This window comes from Balaenoptera ricei, chromosome X, assembly GCF_028023285.1.
Source record: "Balaenoptera ricei isolate mBalRic1 chromosome X, mBalRic1.hap2, whole genome shotgun sequence".
NCBI classification, from domain to species: Eukaryota; Metazoa; Chordata; class Mammalia; order Artiodactyla; family Balaenopteridae; genus Balaenoptera; species Balaenoptera ricei.
In genome coordinates, this window is record NC_082660.1 from 20,662,657 (window position 1) to 20,683,694 (window position 21,038).

The 21,038-nt window shown below is 41.7% G+C and overlaps 3 protein-coding genes across 3 annotated transcripts in view; 1 reads left to right on the top strand and 2 right to left on the bottom strand.

Annotated features, from left to right (window-relative positions):
- Window positions 1–7,711, bottom strand: part of KLHL15 (kelch like family member 15) — a 31,129-nt gene extending 23,418 nt beyond the window's left edge. Inside the window, exons 1-2 of the mRNA XM_059911773.1 lie at window positions 7,666–7,711; window positions 6,892–7,091 (exon numbers count right to left, since the gene is read on the bottom strand). The gene's annotated coding sequence lies outside the window, so the exon portion shown is untranslated. The remainder of the gene's footprint in view (window positions 1–6,891; window positions 7,092–7,665) is intronic.
- Window positions 7,462–21,038, top strand: part of EIF2S3 (eukaryotic translation initiation factor 2 subunit gamma) — a 29,194-nt gene continuing 15,617 nt past the window's right edge. The window contains exons 1-3 of the mRNA XM_059911774.1: window positions 7,462–7,547; window positions 19,895–20,158; window positions 20,711–20,774. Of these exons, the coding sequence (XP_059767757.1) occupies window positions 20,090–20,158; window positions 20,711–20,774 (133 nt within the window). The 5' untranslated portion in view covers window positions 7,462–7,547; window positions 19,895–20,089. The remainder of the gene's footprint in view (window positions 7,548–19,894; window positions 20,159–20,710; window positions 20,775–21,038) is intronic.
- LOC132357902 (guanine nucleotide-binding protein G(I)/G(S)/G(O) subunit gamma-5-like) lies at window positions 15,723–19,670 on the bottom strand. Its single transcript, XM_059911726.1, has 2 exons — window positions 19,594–19,670; window positions 15,723–16,048 (listed from the first exon to the last, which is right to left on the bottom strand). Exons 1-2 carry the CDS (start codon window positions 19,668–19,670, stop codon window positions 15,727–15,729), a joined length of 399 nt encoding a protein of 132 aa, XP_059767709.1. The 3' UTR covers window positions 15,723–15,726.

The window sequence follows — 21,038 nt, forward strand, 5'->3', positions numbered from 1 at the left end:
TCTGTAAATGGTAGTGAGTTACGAGTACAGGTATGGAGTCAGATGCCTGTGTTTGAATCCTGGTTCTACCGCTTCTTAGCTCTGTGACCTCGGGGCAAGCTACTTAGCCTCTCTGCGTTCTCATGTCCTTATGTGTAAAAAGGGGATTCTAATATTAGTAGAATCTACCTCACAGTTGGCTGTGAGGACTAAACGAGTGAATACACATAACGACTTCAAACAGTATATGGCCCTTAAGTACACCATAACGTTAGGGCTTATTATTATTATGCCCCTTCACTTGGTGCTACTGGAACCAATAAAATAAACCTGACCCTTTAATAGCCTAGTTAATTCTGGAGAAACCCTTCTCCTTAGCAACAGCACTTCAAACCCCAGCTCATTTTCTCCGTAAAGTCTCTTAGGACCCAGGCCAACTCTAACTTGAGAGATGAAGATACTAATATCCACAGGTGAAATTTTTCTTCCAAGTCATACAACTAGTTAGAAATAGAGTTAAGACTACATTTGCAAGAAGTACAAAATAGTGTGGTTAGGAAGAGCAAAATCTTTTAAATCAGAGCGCTTTTAGTACTTACCATCGGTGTGACCTGGAAAAATTTACCTTCCTGACCTCAGTTTCCATCCATATATTAGGAATCATCATCATCTATTATTACTGAGTTGGGGTGATGATCAAATAAACTGACGTAAGTTAAATGTCTAGCCCAGAGGGAGGCACCCCACCAGAGGTCAATCAATGCTGCCTTCCCTGTCCAACTCTTACCTAATGCTCCTTATCACCCACAGAACCACAGGAACTTAACACCCTTCAAACTTCCCTCTACAGACGCCATACCTCCCTAAGGTTTATCACAATGCAAGTTTATAAGAGATCAGGAGATGTACTGGTAGTCAAAACACTGGACCTCATTTGCAATGGCATTGTTTTCCATTTTTTCTCTTCACACAAGTATAATTTTCTAGCTTTTCTGGGCTCCTTAGGCTTTTCTGCCCTAACAAGAGTAACTACTCTTTGTATCTGTGCTGTTCAATATGAAAGCCACTACCCATGGGGCTTTTGAACACTTGAAATATGGTTAGACCAAATTGAGATGTGCTTTAAGTGTAAAATGAACACCAGATTTTGAAGACTTAAAAAAAAAAAAAAAAGTAAAATATCTCATTATACAAATTTTTAATACTGATTACATGCTGAAGTAATATTTTGGATATACTGAGTTAAATAAAACATTAAAATTAATCTCATCTGTTTTTTACTTTTTAAAGCTGCTGCTATGAGAAAAATTTAAATTACATATTGTGGCTTGCATTATAGTCTATCGGACAGCACAGATCTATAACATAAATGTTTAAGGTGTCAAAAAACCAAACTTACAAATGAACATGTGAAACAAAGCCAACTTGTTCACAATCCATACCCTGGAAGCTATAAAGAAAAGAAAAAAAAGTGAGGCTTAGATTAAAATAAAACAAAAATAACACAAAAACACACATGTAAGCAAATAAAATAAATAACAAGAAAAAGGTACGTGTAAGAAGAATACAAAAAGAAAAATATACAAAATCTTAAGTGTAAGATAGAGAATTATAGGAACTTAAGGAATAAATTAATAATTATAAGAACTAATCACTGTAAAAGTAGACAAAAATAACTATAAATCGATGAGGGCTGGAGAAAAATAATCTGCTAAGGGGCTTTGAGAAAAGATACTTACTGACATACAAAATGCTCAATGTACAAAAATTATTATCCTAACTTTTCAAAACACATCATCAGGTTAAGAGAAATCATGGTTTATAAACCTGTATACCCTTGGCCTTCTACACTTCTGTATTCTACACTTGGCCTTCAGAATTTCAAACGGTAAGGTTTTTCAAAAGAGGAACCAACTTAAACTAAATGATAAGGCATACTGATACTACGAGGAAAGAAAATACTGGAGTTTGTCCTGTTCCATAAACTTGGCACTGACTAAAGAAAAAAGAAAGCCTCACATTTTCTGCGCATGAGAATGACTGGTATAGCATTTCTCAAAGTGTGGTCCAGGTATAACTGGGGCCTTAGTCCCCTAAGAGAACTTCGCGAGATCAAAACAATTTTCATAATAATAATTTTAAAAGCGATTTTTCTTTTTTACTTTCTTTCTCTCAGTGTTTTCCAGATACTACATGTGATATGAATGCAGAAGCCAATAAGAAGCCTATTGTCTTTTATTAAGCCAGACATTAAAGAGATTTGCAAAAATGTAAAACGATGCCATTCTTCTCACCAAGTTTTTTGTTGTTTTGGAAAATAGTTATTTTTCATTAAAAAATGTTATTTAGATTAACAGGTAATGGGGTTTTTTCAGAATGAATTACAAGTATTTTTTTAAACTTCCCAATTTTAATTATTAACATGTAATGGGTTTTTAGAATGAATTACAAGTATTTTTTTTGAACTTTCCAATTTTAATTTCTAATATGGTCAATATAAATAGACACAACCCACATAAACAAAAGCTCTTTGAGATCCCAGTAATTTTTAAGAGTATAATGATGTTCTGAGACCAAAAAGTTTAAGTACCACTGACTGTACAAGAGATAAATAACAACACACACATACACAAAGCAACCTCTTCCTACCTCTGCCCTGGAAGACCATTACTGCTATTTGTATCACAGAAATTTCTAACAGTTCAAACTCTCTAGTGACCAGTAAAGAAAGAAGTCTGGTGGGGGTGAAATCGGACAGGAAATTAAAGGCAAAGAAATTAAATGCTTCCTTTTCAGTTAGAAGGCTGTCATTCTGATTGGAGGGCAAAATTCTGGGCAATTAAGTAGAAGATATTTCAAAATTAACTAACCTCCATGTTTATGCCATAAGCAATAACTTAATGCTTTCACATTCCTCCTACAGCTGCTTGAAAATTCATACTAAACCCTAATTTATTCAGTACAAAGCTAGATTCTCAGAGGTTGATATACGTATCTCCAATGAAAACTTTGAATTATTTCATACTACCTTCATCCTCAAACTGTTAGCCTACCAACGTTGATGCCTATGCAGAAAATGCCATACTTGCACACTAAAAAGAAAATGCAAAGCTTACTACGGATAAAAATAGAATTAATTCCTGAATCGTAAAATTTCTCACAATTTCTGTAACCTGTAAAGTAAAAATCTTTTATTCAACAATCTCAAAGCAACCAACTTCTCAATCTAAAAGGAAAGAAATTCCAAAAACAGACTAACTTTATTAGCTCTATTAGCAGTCATTTTACCCTGAGATATACTACTCAAATTGAGAAACAACTAAGTCTAATACTAGAGGAAAGGCTGCATAAGTTAACTAATTTGTTTAGTACTGGAAATTCTTTCTTGTCCATCAAAATGTTTTTATAACTCAGTACCAAACTGCAAATGACCATTAACTAAGCTTTTAGAAAGGCTCTGGGTCCTCCAGCCTCCCGGTTGGCACCTAATATCTAAATTACTTCACTTTTCAGGTATGTTTAGCATTTAGTCATCCTATAATAAAAGAAACCTTATAAGAAAAAGCCACTCCTGTTTCAATGCTATTTTTTCATCAGAAGATTTTAATTTAATGCTCCTCTGCTTATTCCTCACTACAAGTAAAAGTAGTCCAAGAGTGATGTCATGGAAAACAGCTTCCCTAGCCTTTAGAGATTGGATCCAGTGAGAATTCTAGGAAAAGCCTCTATTGGGGAATAAAACCCCAAATCTTCTACTAAGTTACTTCCTAACATGAAATCATCAATACTATAATGTTAACACCTTAGTTTTACATAAGAAATAAACAACTAAACTGAACCTTTTGGAAGGTCCTGATGTTATGATACAGATTTCCTGAAAATCTTAAAATGATGCAGAATCATTAACTAAATTCAATGATCTTATCAGAGACAAAGAATAAATCTTCTATCTGTTTTCATCTGCTTCAATGATTCAGCCAGATGAGTTTTAAAGGTCTTATATTAAAAACAAAAAGTCTGAGGAAATATCTTGCCTTTTCTAGTTTCTTTATTCCAAAGTTAAAATTTCTAATTCTGAAAAGGCCTTCCGCTTTCAGACCAGCAGCAGCACAACATATACCCATGGCAAAAATGAACTGTGAGAGTTCCTCTCCTAATTCCTCCCCCTTGTTCACCCTGTCCCAGATACACTGGCCTCTTTGCTGTTTCTTGAAAAACAGCCACACACCCGCCTTAAGACCTCTGAACTTGCCATTCCCTCTGCCTGGATCACTAATCCCAATATACATGGCTCCCTTCAGGTCTGTACTCCCGTGTCTTATCTCAGTGAGGCCTTCCCCAAACCCCCTCTTTAAAATCGAAAACCACCCACCCACCCCACCCAGCAGAAAATCCTCCTGTTCCTTTTCTGCTTTATTTTTCTCCATAGTAATATTAAATGGAGATACAGGCTATTTTCCTTATTTAGTTTACTTTTTTGTTGTTTTCTTTTTTTTTGTTCTGTTTTGTTTCATTGACTGTTGTATCCCCAGAACCTTTCTAGGAACGGTGCTTGGCACATAATAAGTGCTTAATAAATATTTGTGGGATGAATAAATAAATTTAATCCTCGCAACCCTCCATGTTCTGTAACCATCCCTGATTTAGAGATGAAAAAAAATCAAAGCTCACAGACGTTAAGTAACTTGCCCAAGGCTATGATTCTTCATAAGCTGGGGTCAGCCTGACTTCAGAGCCTTCGAGTTTAACCACTATCCTACAATGCTTCACCAATAACTGCCTTTCATTTCTCTTCAATAAAAAAGCCCACCAGCTACCAATTCAGAGGAAATATATGCTAATAAACTAATCCGACCCTTCATAAGCTACAGATTCATTCTCTTCACAGTTAATGTTATTCACTCTGAAAACGTTTAAAATAGGAAAGGGCAAGTTTCAGAACAGGCCAGCTACATCATTTTTGGGGCCCAGGGCAAAATGAAAATGTGGGGGCCCTCGCTCAAAAGCAGGAAAAAAGTGTCGTTAAAGGTAGTAAAGTACAAAGCTTTCTCCTTTCTTCTGAGGTCTCTCTCGACATGTCATGGTGTTTTTTTATTTGCTGTTTAATGCATTCTAAGTAAAGAAAAATAAAAAATTTACATTATTACCACGAATTTTACTATTCACCTTTATATTGTACAATGCCAGTTTTACACGCAGATTATTAAACCAAGTTTGGGGTCCTTCTGGACACCCATGAAGCCACGCCAGCCCTGGTTCCAAGGTTTTAGCCCCAGGTAACCCAAATCAAGGCAGAGAGAAGGCCAAACCTTGAAATTCCCAATGAAGCACTGATTTGCCAAAATTTTATCTTCAGGACAAGCGATAAGTCCAATGTATAAAAGCTAGCACATTAAAATAGGCTCTTCTTTGCTCATTTAATCCTGCCCGCCTTATATTATTCTGCTTTAAAAAAAAACCATATTCGGAAAGACAACTGGTATTGGATTATAAATTTAATAAAACATTTCAGAAAAAAACTCAGAAAACCATTTGTTAGCTAAAAATAACAATATACTAAAAAAAAAAAAAAAGCTTCTCTTTCACTTTTTGTGGACCATTTTAAAAAGCCATACATTTTTGATGTGCCAAATAAAAATGATTTCATACTGATCTGTTACACATATGTATCATAAATTCTGACAAATAAGTCCGATTTTCAAACCACAAATATTTATGGCTTATATATCCTAGTATCCCCCCCAAGTTAATCGGCAATAAAAAGTGCAAATTAACATCCTTTACCACTGAAAAACCGGTTCTAAGCACCTACTAAGTGTTGTGATGATTAAAAAAGAGAATTAAATTACATAAATATTACATTAAGTGTCCCGAAATTGAAATTTTCTATACATTTCTAGATCTATTAAGTACAGAAATCTGACTGCATTTACAAGCTCTCCAAAAACAATTTTCATATTAGTAGAGATATTCAGGCATCTTGTTTCCTAGATATGAAAAACAGGCATTAAAATTAGGGTATATACCTTAAAAGCATTTTCTAAATTACAATTTAATCAGATTACCAAAAGAAAATGTAAATTCAAAAAATAGGAAAGACTAAACAAATGCAAGGTGCTTAATATTCCGAGTAAGAAAAAGGGCATAAGCGGCCTAGAAAAATGAAAAGCAAAGCACTACAGTAACGTTAAATTTGAATTAAAGAATACCGTTATTTAAATAAGCAGTTAGCATTTCGTAGGAAGAAGGCCAAGCAACGTGACTATTATATATCTAGTCGATTCACAGCACTGCTTCGCTATCCCGCACTTATTCCTTATACTTATAATATAGAAATAAAGAGGCAGCAACAGTTAGCCACTACAACATTCACCACTCTGGCAAAGGTTACTTTAAAAATTGCCTTGCATTTTTACAACACTTTACAGCTACAGATTATTTTCACATATATGACCTCATACAGTTCTCACTACCCTGTGATGTGGCTATAACTGACTAGATTTCATAGATAAGAAACCGAGGTTCGGTAAGCGATTTTCTCGGAGTCACCCAGTCGAACCCAGACCTTCTGATTCCGCGTTTTATGCCTTGCATTTCGCATAGTTCTATTTCAGGCGCACACAGAATTTTTAAAGGGAAGAAACGGGTTAGGGAGAAAATAATCATGGTACCTGCAGCTGTGTGCTGCAAAAAAATGGCTGAATTATGCTTCTTCCTTTTTTTTTTTTTTTCTCCTTGAAAAAAATTATATTTCAAACAATTTAAGTAAACTCGAAGACAAATTAGATCCCGGCGTCAACCAAATGTGTGACTCGGGTCGGTGCAGAAAGGGCTACCGAATCCGTGCCTAGCGCGGGGCCGCGGACGAAGCCCGGGCTCCCGCAGGCCGGAGGGCCAGGGGCGGCTACGCACCTCGGGGGTCCGTCCAGCCTCTAGTGGACGGCAGTCTGCATCAGGAAGAAGCGGGCCAGCGGGCCGGACGGTGGGCGGTCGGGCGCCGGGACGGCACTCAGCAGGCTCCTCGAACGTCTACAAGGGGCCGCTCCGGGGCCGGGCCGGGGCGCTCCGGCGGGGGGCGACTCTGCGCGCCTGCGGCCCCCACGAAACCAGTCCTGGGAAAGAAGACAGCGCTGAGACGCGATTCGAGATAGTCGGGATCTGCGCGAGGCGGAGCGGCGTCGGGGCCGGGCCCGGCCTTGCCAACGCCCGGGGCCTCGCAGCGCCCGGCGGGGGTCGGCGGTAGGGCCGACTCGGGGCCTCGGGCGGAGAGAGGGGCTGGGGGGTCGCGGGCAGCAGCAGAGGCGCCGGCAACGGCGACGTCGACGACGGCGTCTCTGGGCTTCTGCCCCGAAGCGCGCCGAGCCTCAGGATCACCCACGCCGGGGGTGGAGGAAGGCGGGAAAGGGGCGGGCAAGGGGCGGAGCGTGCGGGGCCACGAGCCAGGGGCCGCTCCGGGCCGCGCGCCCCCTGCGGGCCACGGGAGCCGCCCGGGGCCCGCCCAGGGAGGCGGGGCCCGCCGGCATGGGGCTCCGTCCGCCGTCGTCGCAAAGCGGAAGCCTGCCACGCGGGTAGGGAGGTCGTGGGGTGGGAAGCCGAGAGTTGGAACGGAGGCCTGGGAGGCGCCCTCGGCCCCCACCGGCGCCTCGAGGGGGCCCGCGCGCGGGGAGCGGCCCGGAGGGTGTTTACCTTCCCCCTGGTCGAGCGCCAATGCCGCCATCTTTCAGCCAGCGCGCGTCACTTCCGGCGCCGCGGGAGCGGGAGCGGGTGTGGGAGCGGGGTGGGGGCAGGGCTGTCCCACGCCCGCGGGGCCCCACGTTCTGCAGGCCACGCCAGCGGGCCTCACCGAGGGAAGAAGGCGGCCCGACGCTGCCGCCGCGGGCCCGGCCCGACGCCGCTTCCCCCGCGGCTTCGCCGTCGGGGCTGGGAACTCTCGGCAATGCTGGTCCCTTCGCCGCGGTCCCACTTCGTTTGCACGAGCGGTGGGCTCGAGCCAGTGGGGTGCGCCCACCCTCGACAAGTTGAGGGTTAGGAAACCCGAGAAATGTCTTTTTGCATCTTGCACACGGTGGGGGTGGGGGAATCAGGGACGACGTGGAGGGAGCTTTGCGGTATGTACCTGTGTTATAAACGTGACTACATCTGCGCCAAATGACATCATTGTTTTAAAGGCAACTTGCAGGGGATCGTTGCGTCATAGTTCCACTTGGCTAGTTGCACAACAGTTACACGTTTCAGAAATACATTTCCCAGAGGTGAGAAAATTCATAGAAAACGGCATGTCTGCACCGCACAGAAATGCCGGATCTAAAAACGCTGTTCTGTTTCTATTTGCGTCAAAATAACATGGCAAGAACGAACATTCAGAGGGCAGTGATTTTGGGGGTTGTTGTTCGCTTTTGACAAATCGTTTCTAGAGTTGTAGCTAATGCTTTTTGCATACCACCTTTTCTTGATTTAAGAATTTAAAACTACATTACAGGACTGTTTTGTAAATTTATTGTTGTGAAATCTCTTTGTGGGAAAAGTGTAGATGACAGAAAAACACAGTTGGAGGCCACTGGTTCTACAACTAACCTTAAATTAAGTCATCCATTGCCCATTTCTGATCCTAAACTGAGAGATTTCTCCTACCCCCACCCCCTGCCACCATTTTCTCTCTAGACCAGCATCCCGAAGATATTGGGAGATGTATGGCTAAAAGTGATCATTAATCTCTTTCTAGCAAACTTGAATATGTCATGTTTCCCAAGAGGCCAAAATAGCACACTGTGTACCGTTTTGCTGAAGTAGACTACTCCGTGGGAAAAAATAGTGAATCACTTTAATCTTTTGAAAATAGGGAAATACGTGTCCCTTTTCTGATTTAAACTATAAAACAAGCTTTAAAAAACTGTAAGCCATAAATAACTTTTTAAAAAATAAATTTATTTTTGGCTGCGTTGGGTCTTCATTGCTGTGCGCGGGCTTTCTCTAGTTGCGGCGAGTGGGGGCTACTCTTTGTTGCAGTGCGCGGGCTTCTCATTGCTGTGGCTTCTCTTGTTGTGGAGCACAGGCTCCAGTAGTTGTGGCTCGCGGGCTCTAGAGCGCAGGCTCAGTAGTTGTGGCGCACGGGCTTAGTTGCTCCGCGGCATGTGGGATCTTCCCAGACCAGGGCTCGAACCCGTGTCCCCTGCATTGGCAGGCGGATTCTCAACCACTGCGCCACCAGGGAAGCCCCTAATGAGCGTTTTTAACAAAAATTTTTTTAAAAGAAACATAAAAAATAAATTTTAAAAAATGAGTGTTTTATAGAAGGGTCTAGTATAATAAGAAGCATTCTGCTTCTCCAAGACCAAGCAAAATAAAACCACATCATTTAAATAAACTAACTCCTCCAGGTAATTCCTGTCTTCAATTACTTTTCCCACCAATTACTGGAGAGTAATGGGAGCTCCTAAATGCCTTGAGGGCATCCTTTCACACTGAAAAAGCCCCATGGTGCAACTGGAAGCTGTCTTTTCCCAGCCGTCTAGCTTAAGTATTTGAGAGTACAGTCCTCAAACCCGGTATCTAGCAGTCCAGAGATGTCCGGAGGCATGCTAGAGGCTTGGGGCTGGGAGTGGTAGTGGAGTTAGAAGGAAGTTCATAGCCAGGGGTTCTGAGGATTTAGGATACTGTATACCCTCTCCCCTCTTTTTTTAAAAAAGAAGTTGAGGCTCTTCAGAAATCCAGAGTCTATGGTAATTATCTTGGTAATCACTTTTCACGTAACTAGCCTCCACCCCAGTCTCAGGGATTCAAAGAGTTACACCCTCAGCAAACTCTAATAAAGCTGCATATGCATTTTCTTTCCTCTTGAAAACTTTTGCCAAGAACTCTGTAGCTCTTCAGCGGGTTTTTCTAAGCCCCTCAGGGTACACCGGTATCCCCCAAATCAGTACAAACTTCTGCGGGTCCACACCAAGACTTGTACACTGACGCATTCCAACAGGATGGTGGCTGTTGTCCTAGGCCTTATTTCCGGGTCCCTATCCCAGATGGAACCTTCAAAATGCAATCAGGATCCCCTGTTTGATCCCAAACTTTTCCAGCCTTGAAAGTTTGTTGTTTTAACAGCCAAACAGAATATTATGTTGCATGACTAATAGGAAATCGGTGTCTTCATGAATGTTGGAGGAATCCTGGTTAATGTTTACACATCTTGGGCATCGTTGGTCACCTGTCACTTGGAATGGCTCTTCTTAGCTTCTCTCCTATTATTACCTCTGGCCTTCTGGTCTTTCACCACCTCTCCATATTTCTCCAACTCTCTCTTTGCACTTCGTGACTCAAACTTAATTCTCCCTCAACTTCCCTAGCAAAGCAAAAACCTAAAGCCATCACAAGGAAGCTGCAATCTCTTTAAACAGGTCATGGCTTCTAGAGATCCTTACACAGGGATGTTCTTTCTGGTCATCTCTGAGATCTGTACTATTTGGTAGGAACCCATTCTTAAAAATACCAATTTTTTAAAAAAAATTATTAGCATCTTTAATTATTATTTATTTGGCTGTGTTGGGTCTTCGTTTCTGTGCGAGGGCTTCCTCTAGTTGCGGCAAGTGGGGGCCACTCTTTATCGCGGTGCGTGGGCCTCTCACTATCGTGGCCTCTCTTGTTGCAGAGCACAGGCTCCAGACGCGCAGGCTCAGTAGTTGTGGCCCACGGGCCTAGTTGCTCCGCGGCATGTGGGATGTTCCCAGACCAGGGCTCAAACCCGTGTCCCCTGCATTAGCAGGCAGAGTCTCAACCACTGCGCCACCAGGGAAGCCCAAAAATATCAATTGTTTCTCCCATCTTCTCTCTTCCCCAATCTCATGAGCCCCCAGACCCATCCCCTGGGCCCAGCTAGGAGAATACGAAATTCCTAAACATCCAAAAGGGATGTGGACACAAAAACAAACAAGCAAAGGCCCTTCGCAGGGCACTCCCCCCATGAAACAGGTGTGTCTGAAATATTTTCATTTGTGTTATTTCACCAATGTGGGGAGCTACCTCAAGGAAAATGAAGTGATAACATATCTTTATGGTCAAGGGGACTCAACACTGTAATTCTTCCAGGAACCAAATGCTTCCTCATATTTCACTTCCATCCTTAAAGCCCTAGCAAACAATTCTCTGCCTGCAGTTGTTAGAGTAACTGCTTTGCACCTGTGGCCAGCCAACAAGGATTCAAAAACACTCAGCTTTGGTTTCAGAGTCCCTAACACATTGTGAAAGATTTAGACAACATGGGGTGCTGTGTGAGCTAGCACAAACGGGGGGATGTAATCTGGGCTTCGGCGTGTCAAGCAAGGTTACTTGGAGGCAGTGATTGCTAAGTTCAGTCCAAAGGGAAGGAGGAAAGGGAAAAAGAAAGAGTAAAGGATACTCACAGGGCAGTGCCTTCCAATCCTGGAAGAGGCAGCGAGGCACCTTTATTTAGAGAACCGCTGAAAATTTAGTAGGGTTACAGTAGGACCCGAAGGACAGAGGGAAAAGAAGCAAAAATCAGGAAGACTGGCATGTATAGACCTTGGCAGACAGGGTTTCTCCCCTCCTGTGTTGCCTCTCACCCCATGCTCTTTCCACTGTATTTTGTTATTATACTGATTAACATATTCAGTGATCTTCACACTTGCATTTTTTTTTACTCCTACTTAATTCAATAAATTGTTCACTTATAATCTACTATGCTAATTTATTTATTCATGCCATAAATATTTATGAGTACCTACTATGTGCCAAGTCCTCTTCTAAGCACTGCGGATCTATCAGTGACCTAAACATATAAAAATCCTTGCCTTCTTATAGACTGCGTAAGTCAGGCAATAAACAAAATAAATAAGCAAATTATATGGTCTCTCTTAGAATGTGACCATATGGGAAATAATAGAGCAGGATAAAGAGATTATGAATGTCAAGGGGGAGAGGTGTTCCAATTTTAACTGGGATGATAGGGTAGTCATTTTAGCCATTTTTTTTTTTTTTAGCCACACTGCGCGGCATGCAGGATCTTAGTTCCCTGACCAGGGATTGAATCCGTGCCCCCTGCAGTGGAAGGGCGGCGTCTTAACCACTGGACCACCAGGGAAGTCCCTTTTTTTTTTTCTTCTGTTATTTTAGCCTTGACTGGAAGGAGATGAGGGACCAGACTGTGTAAAGCCTTGTTGGCCATTATAAGGTCTTTGGCCTTTGAGAAATTAGGAACCTTTGGAAGGTTTTGAGAAGAGGAGTAATATGATTAACACTCAGGCTGCTGTGTAGAACATAGAATTTAGGCGTAATGTAATATACAACATGATGACTATAGTTAACACTGGTGTACGGTATATTTGAAAGTTACTTAAAGAGTGGATCTTAAAAGTTCTCACCACAAGGAAAAAAGCATTTTTTCTTTTTTTTTTCCCCTTGTATCTGTATGAGATGGTGGATGTTAACTAGACTTATTCTGGTGATCGTTTCACAATATATGTAAGTCAGGTCATTATGCTGTACACCTTAAACTTATACAGTGCTGTATGTCAGTTACATCTCAATAGAACTGAAAGGGGAAAAAAACACTGGAAGATAATACACACAAAAAAATAAAATGAGCAGTTAAAAAAAGAATTAGGCAGACAAGTGTGGAAGCAGGGAGATGGGTAAGGAGACGGACTTTTCCAACGATGGAGTGGAATGGGGGCCACATTGGAGACGGTGAGAACTGGCCAGAGTCTGCAAATATTCTTGAAGGTAGAACCAACAGAATTTCCTGGTTGTAGGGATAAAGGAAAGAAAGGTAGCAAAGAAAGATGGAATTTTCATTTCCTGAGATCTGGAAGACTTCAAGAAGGAGCAGGTTTGAAGGGAATGGGGGAAAAAGGAGAAGGTGCAAGGAGTAGAACCTGGGGCGTGCCAAGGGTAGGGAGCCATCCCAGAGAACATCAGGAACTGGTCTAGGAGACTAGAGTGTGGTACGCTACAAGCTGGGGAGACACGTACTGTAAGTTGCTGAACATCCACCGTCAATAAAAGATACAGTGAATGTCGCCATTTTTTAAAATTAATTTTTATTGGAGTGTAGTCGATTTACAATGTTGTGTTAGGGAATTCCCTGGCGGTCCGGTGGTTAGCACTCTGTGCTTTCACTGCCAAGGGCCGGAGTTTGATCCCTGGTCGGGGAACTAAGACCCCGCAAGCCGCGAGGCACGGCCAAAAAACAAACAAACAAAAAATACAATGTTGTGTTAGTTTCTGCTGTGCAGCAAAGTGAATCAATTATACATATATCTACTCTTTTTTAGATTCTTTTCCCATATAGGTCATTACAGAGTATTGAGTAGAGTTCCCTGTGCTATACAGTAGGTTTTTGTTGGTTATCTATTTTATATATAGCAGTGTGTATGTGTCAATCCCAGTCTCCCAATTTATCCCTCCCCCCCTTTCCCTTTGGTAACCATAAGTTTGTCTTCTACATCTGTGACTCTATTTCTGTTTTGTAAATAAGTTCATTTGTACCATTTTTTTAGATTCCACAATATAAGCGATATCATGTGATATTTGTCTTTCTCTGTCTGACTTACTTCACTCAGTATGACAATCTCTAGGTCCATTTTAACTGAAAATATTTACCTTGAAATGCGGTCTAGACAATGCCCCCTTGAAAATGAAAACATTAAAAAATAAAATTTTAAAAGAAATTCACCACTTTTGTGCTCCTTACAAGCTAATGAAAAATAACACTGTGTTTCAGAAGCCTCAACATGCAAGCCACATATTCATGAGGTGTTTGGGAGATTACCAAGGGGCTGAGGGTAAGTAGAGCAAGGGCTGGGCTCTGGGGCACTCCAACGTTAGGGAGTCATCTGGGAGAAGATAGCTGTCAAGGAGACAGAGAAGGAGTAGCCAGTGACAGAGTAAAACAGAGTGTGGTATGCTAAGCTGGCTAGAAAAGTACTGTAAGTTGTTAAACACCCACTATCAGTCAAAGATAAAATTAATGCCATCATTTTAATGAAATGTATTTACTTTGAAACACAATGTAGACAATACCCCCTTGGAAATGAAAATGTTAAAAAGAACACATCCTCCCCTAAAGTTAATCATTTTTATGTTCTTTATGAACCAATGAAAAGCAACACTATACTTTAGAAGCCTCAAGACACAAGCCGCATATTCATCAATACTGCACTTCAGTAGATGTGCATGCAAACACACACATCCTAAGTGTGAACGCCAGAGTTGAGGTGAGTGGGAGCAATGAAGAGCTGCTATATGGTGTTTGCTTGATGAAAGAAGTGAAGAAAAGCCTCCAGTAACTACTGTTGCTAGAGCACAGCTTCAGGGTTTGGGGACTGTGGTTAAGGATAGAGACGGGATTGAATCTAGGCTCTGAGGTTATTTATTGGTTCTAAAACTAAGTTCTTAAAAAAAACAGCTATGCATAGCTGTCTTGGGACAAAATGTCTTTGTCAATACAGGGCACGGAGGGACTTCAGGTAAGTCAGTTCTGGCCTCTTCAGCTTGGGGCGGGGGTAGCTGAAGTGGAAGCAGGGGAGGTACATGTGAACAACCGGGGCCCAGGCCTGGCTGAAAGGACGGCTGAACTTTCCGCTGTCCTGGGAACATGACTTGGGAGGGACACTGGAATGCTAAACGTAAGTGGGGCAGGATGGCCCTCTGGGAATGGAAGTCTCAAGGTTGTGAAGATGGTGATTTTCCTCAAATTTATCTACAGATTTAAAACAATCCCTATCAGAAGTGTTCTCCTTATACAAGCAAACACCATGTGCCTGTGGCACTTTGGTCAGCTTCACCAGAGAGCAGTGCAGGAGACTGTGCAGCACGGCGCTTCAACATGTGGGTTCTGGGTCTGACTGCGTGGGTTCAAATCCTTGATCCTCCATTTTTTTGCTTTATGCCTTGGGGCAATTTATTTTAAAAATTTTTTTATTTTATATTGGAGTATAGTTGATAAACAATGTTGTGTTAGTTTCAGGTGTACAGTAAAGTGATTCAGTTATACATAGACGTGTATCTATTTCAAATTCTTTCCCCATTTAAGTTATTACAGAATATTGAGCAGAGTTCCATGTGCTATATAGTAGGTCCTTGTTGGTTATCTATTTTAAATATAGCAGTGTGTACATGTCAATTAATTTCACCTTTCCAAGGATATGGACAATCTCCAAGAGTAATTGTTTTTCTTTTTTTTTATACTAAGTATTTTATTGTATGCTGCCACCAGTGTATATAAAATAATTACCCTTGTGAAACAGAAATTCATGAATATTCAGAGAGGTAGACTGACAAAAGTAGAAGTTTGTATAGTATGGCACGTGTTATAGAGACAGCCTTTTGTACAGGCTTCAAATTTAGCTTTCCTTTGAATATTCACCGGTTTATGAAAAGTGGTTTAAAAGCCTTGCAAAGAGGGCTTCCCTGGTGGCGCAGTGGTTGAGAGTCTGCCTGCCAATGCAGGGGACACGGGTTCGAGCCCTGGTCTGGGAAGATCCCACATGCCGCGGAGCAACCGGGCCCGTGAGCCGCAATTACTGAGCCTGCGCGTCTGGAGCCTGTGCTCCACAGCAAGAGAGGCCCGCGCACCGCGATGAAGAGTGGCCCCCGCTTGCCGCAACTAGAGAAAGCCCTCGCACAGAAACGAAGACCCAGCACAGCCAAAAATTTAAAAAAACAACAACAAAAAAATCCCGTTAAAACATGCTTGTTTAAAAAAAAAAAAAAAAAAAAGCCTTGCAAAGATTCATTTTACTACAAAAAGGAACAGACTTTCTGAGGTCTGAGGGGATTTGTACTTGAAGATACTCCAGTGAGCAGGGGGTCATGTTGAGCCTTCTGCAGACAGAATTGTTTCAAATCTGCAGCTGCCTGGGAAACCTTCACGCGGTTGAGCCCGGCCTCCAGCCGGAGCTGTTGAACCACTTTATGCATAGCGGCGACGCTGGAGGAACCAGACACGGCGCACGCGAGAGCTGGGCAGATCGGCAATCCGTCGGTGGATCGGTGGTGGGTCCTCCAAGGGTAATTGTAAGGAACAAATGCAATAAGGACTGTAAACCACTCAGCACCATGCCTGGTAAACAGTAAATATTTATTTATATTATTATTACTAAGAAATATATGCTAAGAATTTGGGGGTATTTAGGAAGAGGAGAGCATCCAAAGGAATAAAAAGAATATAATCCCCCCAAAAATAAAATCCCTATCAAAAACCTAGCAGGCTTTATTGCAGAAATTGACAAGCTGATCCTGAAATTTATATGGAAATACAAAGGCTCTAGAAGAGCCAAACCAGTTTTGAAAAAGAACATAGTTAAAGGACTTACACATTCCAAATTCAAAATGTACTATAAAACTACAGAAATCAAGACATTGTGGTACTGGCATAAGGATAGACATGTAGATCAATGGAACAGAATAGAGAGTCCAGAAATAAACATTTTTATGGTCAATTTCTTTTTAAAAAATATTTATTTATTTGGCTGCACCGGGTCTTAGTTGCGGCATGCAGGATCTTCGTTATGGCATGTGGGATCTTTTTTTTTTTTTCTTTTCTAGTTGTGGCGTGCGAATTCTTAGTTGCGGCATGTGGGATCTAGTTCCCCAACCAGGGATCAAACCCGGGCCCCCTGCACTGGGAGCACGGAGGCTTAGCCACTGGAGCACCTGGGAAGTCCTTGGTCAATTTATTTTTGACAAAGGTGCCAAGGCAATTCCATAGGAAAAGGATTGTCTTCAATATATAGTGCTGGTACAATTGGATAACAGGCAAAAATATGGAGTTAAACCCTTAGCTCACACTATACACAAAATAGATCACAGACCCAAAAGGTAAGAGCTGAAACCATAAACCTTTAAGAATAAAACATGGGAGTAGGGGACTTCCCTGGTGGCACAATGGTTAAGAATCTACCGCCAATGCAGGGGACACAGGTTCAAGCCCTGGTCCAGGAAGATCACACATACCGCAGAGCAACTAAGCCCATGCACCACAACTACTGAGCCTGCACTCTAGAGCCCGTGAGCCACAACTACTGAGCCTGTGTGCCACAACTACTGAAGCCCGTGCACCTAGAGCCCACGCTCCGCAACAAGAGAAGCCACTGCAATGAGAAGCCCATGCACCTCAACGAAAACCCAACGCCTCCAATAAATAAATAAATAAATTAAAAAAAAATATTATTCACAACACCCAAAAAGTGGAAGCAATCCCAATATCCATCAACTGGTGAATGGATCAACAAAAGCGGTATGTCCATAAAATGGAATTATATTCAGCAATAGAAAGGCATGAACTACTACTGATAGATGCTACAACATGGATGAACCTCAAAATCATTATGCTAAGTGAGAGAAGCCAGAAACAAAAGACCACATATTGTATGATTCCATTTATATAAAATGTATATTCCATTTATATAAAATTCCATTTATATAAAATCTATATATATAGAGACCACTAGTGGTTGCCTGGGGCCAGAGATGGATACGGGGATTGACTGCAAACGGGATTGACATGAGGGATCTCTTTGTGGTGATGGAAATGTTTAAAATCTGGATTGTGGTGATGGTTGCACAACTCTGTAAATTTACTTAAAAGCATTGAATTGTATACTTTTTTTTTTTTTCTTCTCGCGCCTTGCAGCTTGTGGGATCTTAGTTCCCCCACCAGGGATTGAACCCAGGCCCCGGCCGTGAAAGCGCCGAATCCTAACCACTGGACCGCCAGGGAATTCCCCAAGTTGGAACCAATGTTAATACTATTATTAATAGCATTATTTTCAGTCACATGTCTATTTCCAATAAAAGTTTCTGACAGTGAAGCATATTATATACTGCTACCAACAAATTATATATTTTTTATTGAGATATAATTCACATACCATAAGATTCACCCTTTTAAACAGTACAATTCACTGTTTTTTAGTATATTTGCAGTTGTGTAACCATCACCACTAATTCCACATCTTTATTACCTCAGTGGGTTTTCTGAATTGGCTGGTACGGTATAACTATTTAGAATGTAAGATAAATTCGAAATTTAGGAACTTATAAATTTAGAAGTTAAATTTGTTCAGAGTCCAGAGTGCTAACCATTACACCATGGAACCCCGCTAAATTTGTTCAAATTTAGGAACTAAATGCCTCCGCCCAAATACAATATATTGTACAGTTTCTACCATCACTTAACCAATGAATGCATTTATTGAAATGTAACTTCCTATTTTAGGTTAACTGTTGTACCCAAAACTTGTGTGATAGAAAACATATATATATATAAATATATATGTTTTATAATGTAAACATATATATGTTTACAAAATATGTTTATTTTATTGAAGTATAGTTGATTTACAATGTGTTAATTTCTGCTGTACAGCAAAGTGATTCAGTTATATATACATTCTTTTTCATATTCCTTTCCATTATGGTTTACCACAGAATGTTGAATATAGTTCTCTGCGCTATACAGTAGGACCTTGTTGTTTATCCATTCTATATATAATTGTTTGCATCTGCTAATCCCAAACTCCCAATCCATCCCTCCCCGACTCTCCCTCCCCCTTGGCAACCAGAAGTCTGTTCTCTGTCTGTGATTCTGTTTCGTAGATAAGTTCATTTGTCATATTTTAGATTCTGCATATGTGATATCATATGGTATTTGTCTTTCTCTGATAGAAAACATATATTAATTTTAATCTTGCTTAAGTATTCAATGACCACAGGTAACTGAAATACTTACTCATTTCTCCTTACATTTTTTCTGGCTAGAAATGAAGACCTGTACATGATAGAAAATTTGTAAAGTGTAGAAATGCATGACGAGAAATGAAACTTACTGTAATTCTTTTTAACACGACGAAAAAGGGGTTAAGAAAGTCTCAAAAATCTTTAAATTTTAAAATACCGATTTATTGGTAATCGTTCCAGTGAAGAAGTGGGTTTTCTCGGATTTGTTTTTTTCATACAGAATAGTTTCTTGTTATTATATGCACATTTTACTGAAAATCAGGAAGTCAAACAAGAAAGCAATAGCTCTTACTAGAAACAAAATTCCAAGTATCTTAAAATAAGTCAGAGATTATAAATATCTTTAGTATATTCACTACTCTTTGCTTTTTTCACTGTTTTAAAAAATAAATCCCCAAAGAATAATTTTACATTTGATTTTAGAGCAGGTGATTTTTAACTATACTTTCTTACATTTAAGATTTACAAAAAATATGTATGTACAGATTGTTTTACGTTCTTGGGATTAAAAAAACATATTTGATGACTCCCAATTTCCACTGAATACTATCTGTACTCTCAAACATGACATTTGAAGACCTTCACTTTTCATTAGCTGCAGAAAAAGTACATTGAATATTTAGAAACAAGAAAGAGTAAAGAAAATAGAGATGGAAATTCGGATCGACTTAAAAAAAAAAAATTGGGGCGCTCTCACGACACCTAACTTCTATCCAGTGCTAGCTCCATTAGCGCCACCATGGACCACCTCCCTGGCTCTAGAAACCTCCCTCCGAGAACAAGTTAGAGACTTTGTTTTCCCCTCCCTGGGCCGCGAAACCTCCGCGTGAGGGCGCCCTCCGCACCGCCCGCTCGGTGCGCGGCCACTTTCCGGCCAAGGGCCCCGGCCAGACCCGGAGCTGATTTCGCCTTATTAAATTATAGAAATCGGTAAAGAAGGACATCCCCAGTGCCTATCCTCACACCCCAGATAAGAATCCCAGGTTGCGGGAAATTCTTTCGGCCCTCCCCACGGGAAACGGAAATGGCTACACCCTCCCCAGCGCGCGCGTCTGTTGCATCACCCGCCTAGCAAGGGCCTTTTTTAGGGCTGCCCTCACCGTTGCCTGCACAAATATGCAATAGGTCTGCTGCGAATAGATCCTGAAACTGGCCTTGTGTTTTTTAGTCAGCCTGCCGGCAGGCACTGTACAATTCCATGGGGAGAAAAGTCCAAGCAGTGAGGCCTCCGCTGCCCCGGCCATCCTCCTCTCCCAGGCCTGGGCCCTAGTCGGCCCTCCCGCCTCCGCTGCCCCGCCCTGCACAAGGGTGCTTGCGAACGGCCAGACAGCCACCCGGACGACTTCCTTCCTCTCCGGGCAAGATGGCGGGGGGTGAGGCTGGTGTGACTCTAGGGCAGCCGCACCTTTCTCGGCAAGATCTCAACACTTTGGTAAGTCATCGCTCTGACAGGATGCTGAAGGAGCTCAGGAGTGGGGATGACCGGGCCTTCCGGGAGGCTTTGAGACGAGGCAGTGCCGAGCTGTCGGGAGCATGGGTTAGGAGGGAGACCCGGAGCCCGGCGCCGTAAGTCGTGCTCGCGCCGCTCCATGCGCCTCTGCTAGTATGCGAGCTGGGAATGAGGCTATGCGGTCGTGGGACCCCAAGCCTCCCGAATGATTCGGCTGGAAAGTCACAGTGTTAAGTGTCATTAAGGCTTTTCAGTTCGGAAGGTCTGGGAAGGGAGTATCTACACTGTGCTTAGTGCTAATGCTCTCAAGGTTGGGAGACCTCAAGCTTCCACATCTCCCATAGTCAGTGTGTAACGATGAAGGACTTTTAGGGCTTCCCAGTCATCAGAGTCCAAGGTTGCTTGTACAGAAAAAGCGCTTTAGAAGTAGAAGAGGGCTATTCAAATGGTGGAGAGCTGTAGGTAGCAAATGTAAAGTCAGAGTTGTGATTTGTCTTATGTACAGCGATTTAAAATAAAAATGTTCGATTGCAGGATGTTACCAAGTTGACGCCACTTTCACATGAAGTTATCAGCAGACAGGCCACAATTAATATAGGTAAGATAAGAATAACTTGGAGACCTGACTTAATTGATCTCTGGCCACTAATTTTTTTTTTTTTTTTTTAAATATTATCAATTGTAATTGGTGAGATTTGGAACCTCATGTTTATAATTTTTGCTTCTCTGATTTACTAATAATGCCAGTTACTCCTTCATGTGTTTGTTATCTAGTCATATGTCTTCTTTTTTTTTTTTAATTAATTAATTTATTTATTTATTTTGGCTGTGTTGGGTCTTCGTTTCTGTGCGAGGGCTTTCT

What these genes read in the sequence shown, in the direction of transcription:
- LOC132357902 (XM_059911726.1), bottom strand. Translation starts at nt 19,670, where the DNA reads ATGTCCTTCTTTACCGATTTCTATAATTTAATAAGGCGAAATCAGCTC. An exon ending in CCGGGGCCCTTGGCCGGAAA is followed by an intron (nt 16,049 to 19,593) that starts GTGGCCGCGCAC and finishes ACTGTTTACCAG; the next exon opens with GCATGGTGCTGAGTGGTTTA.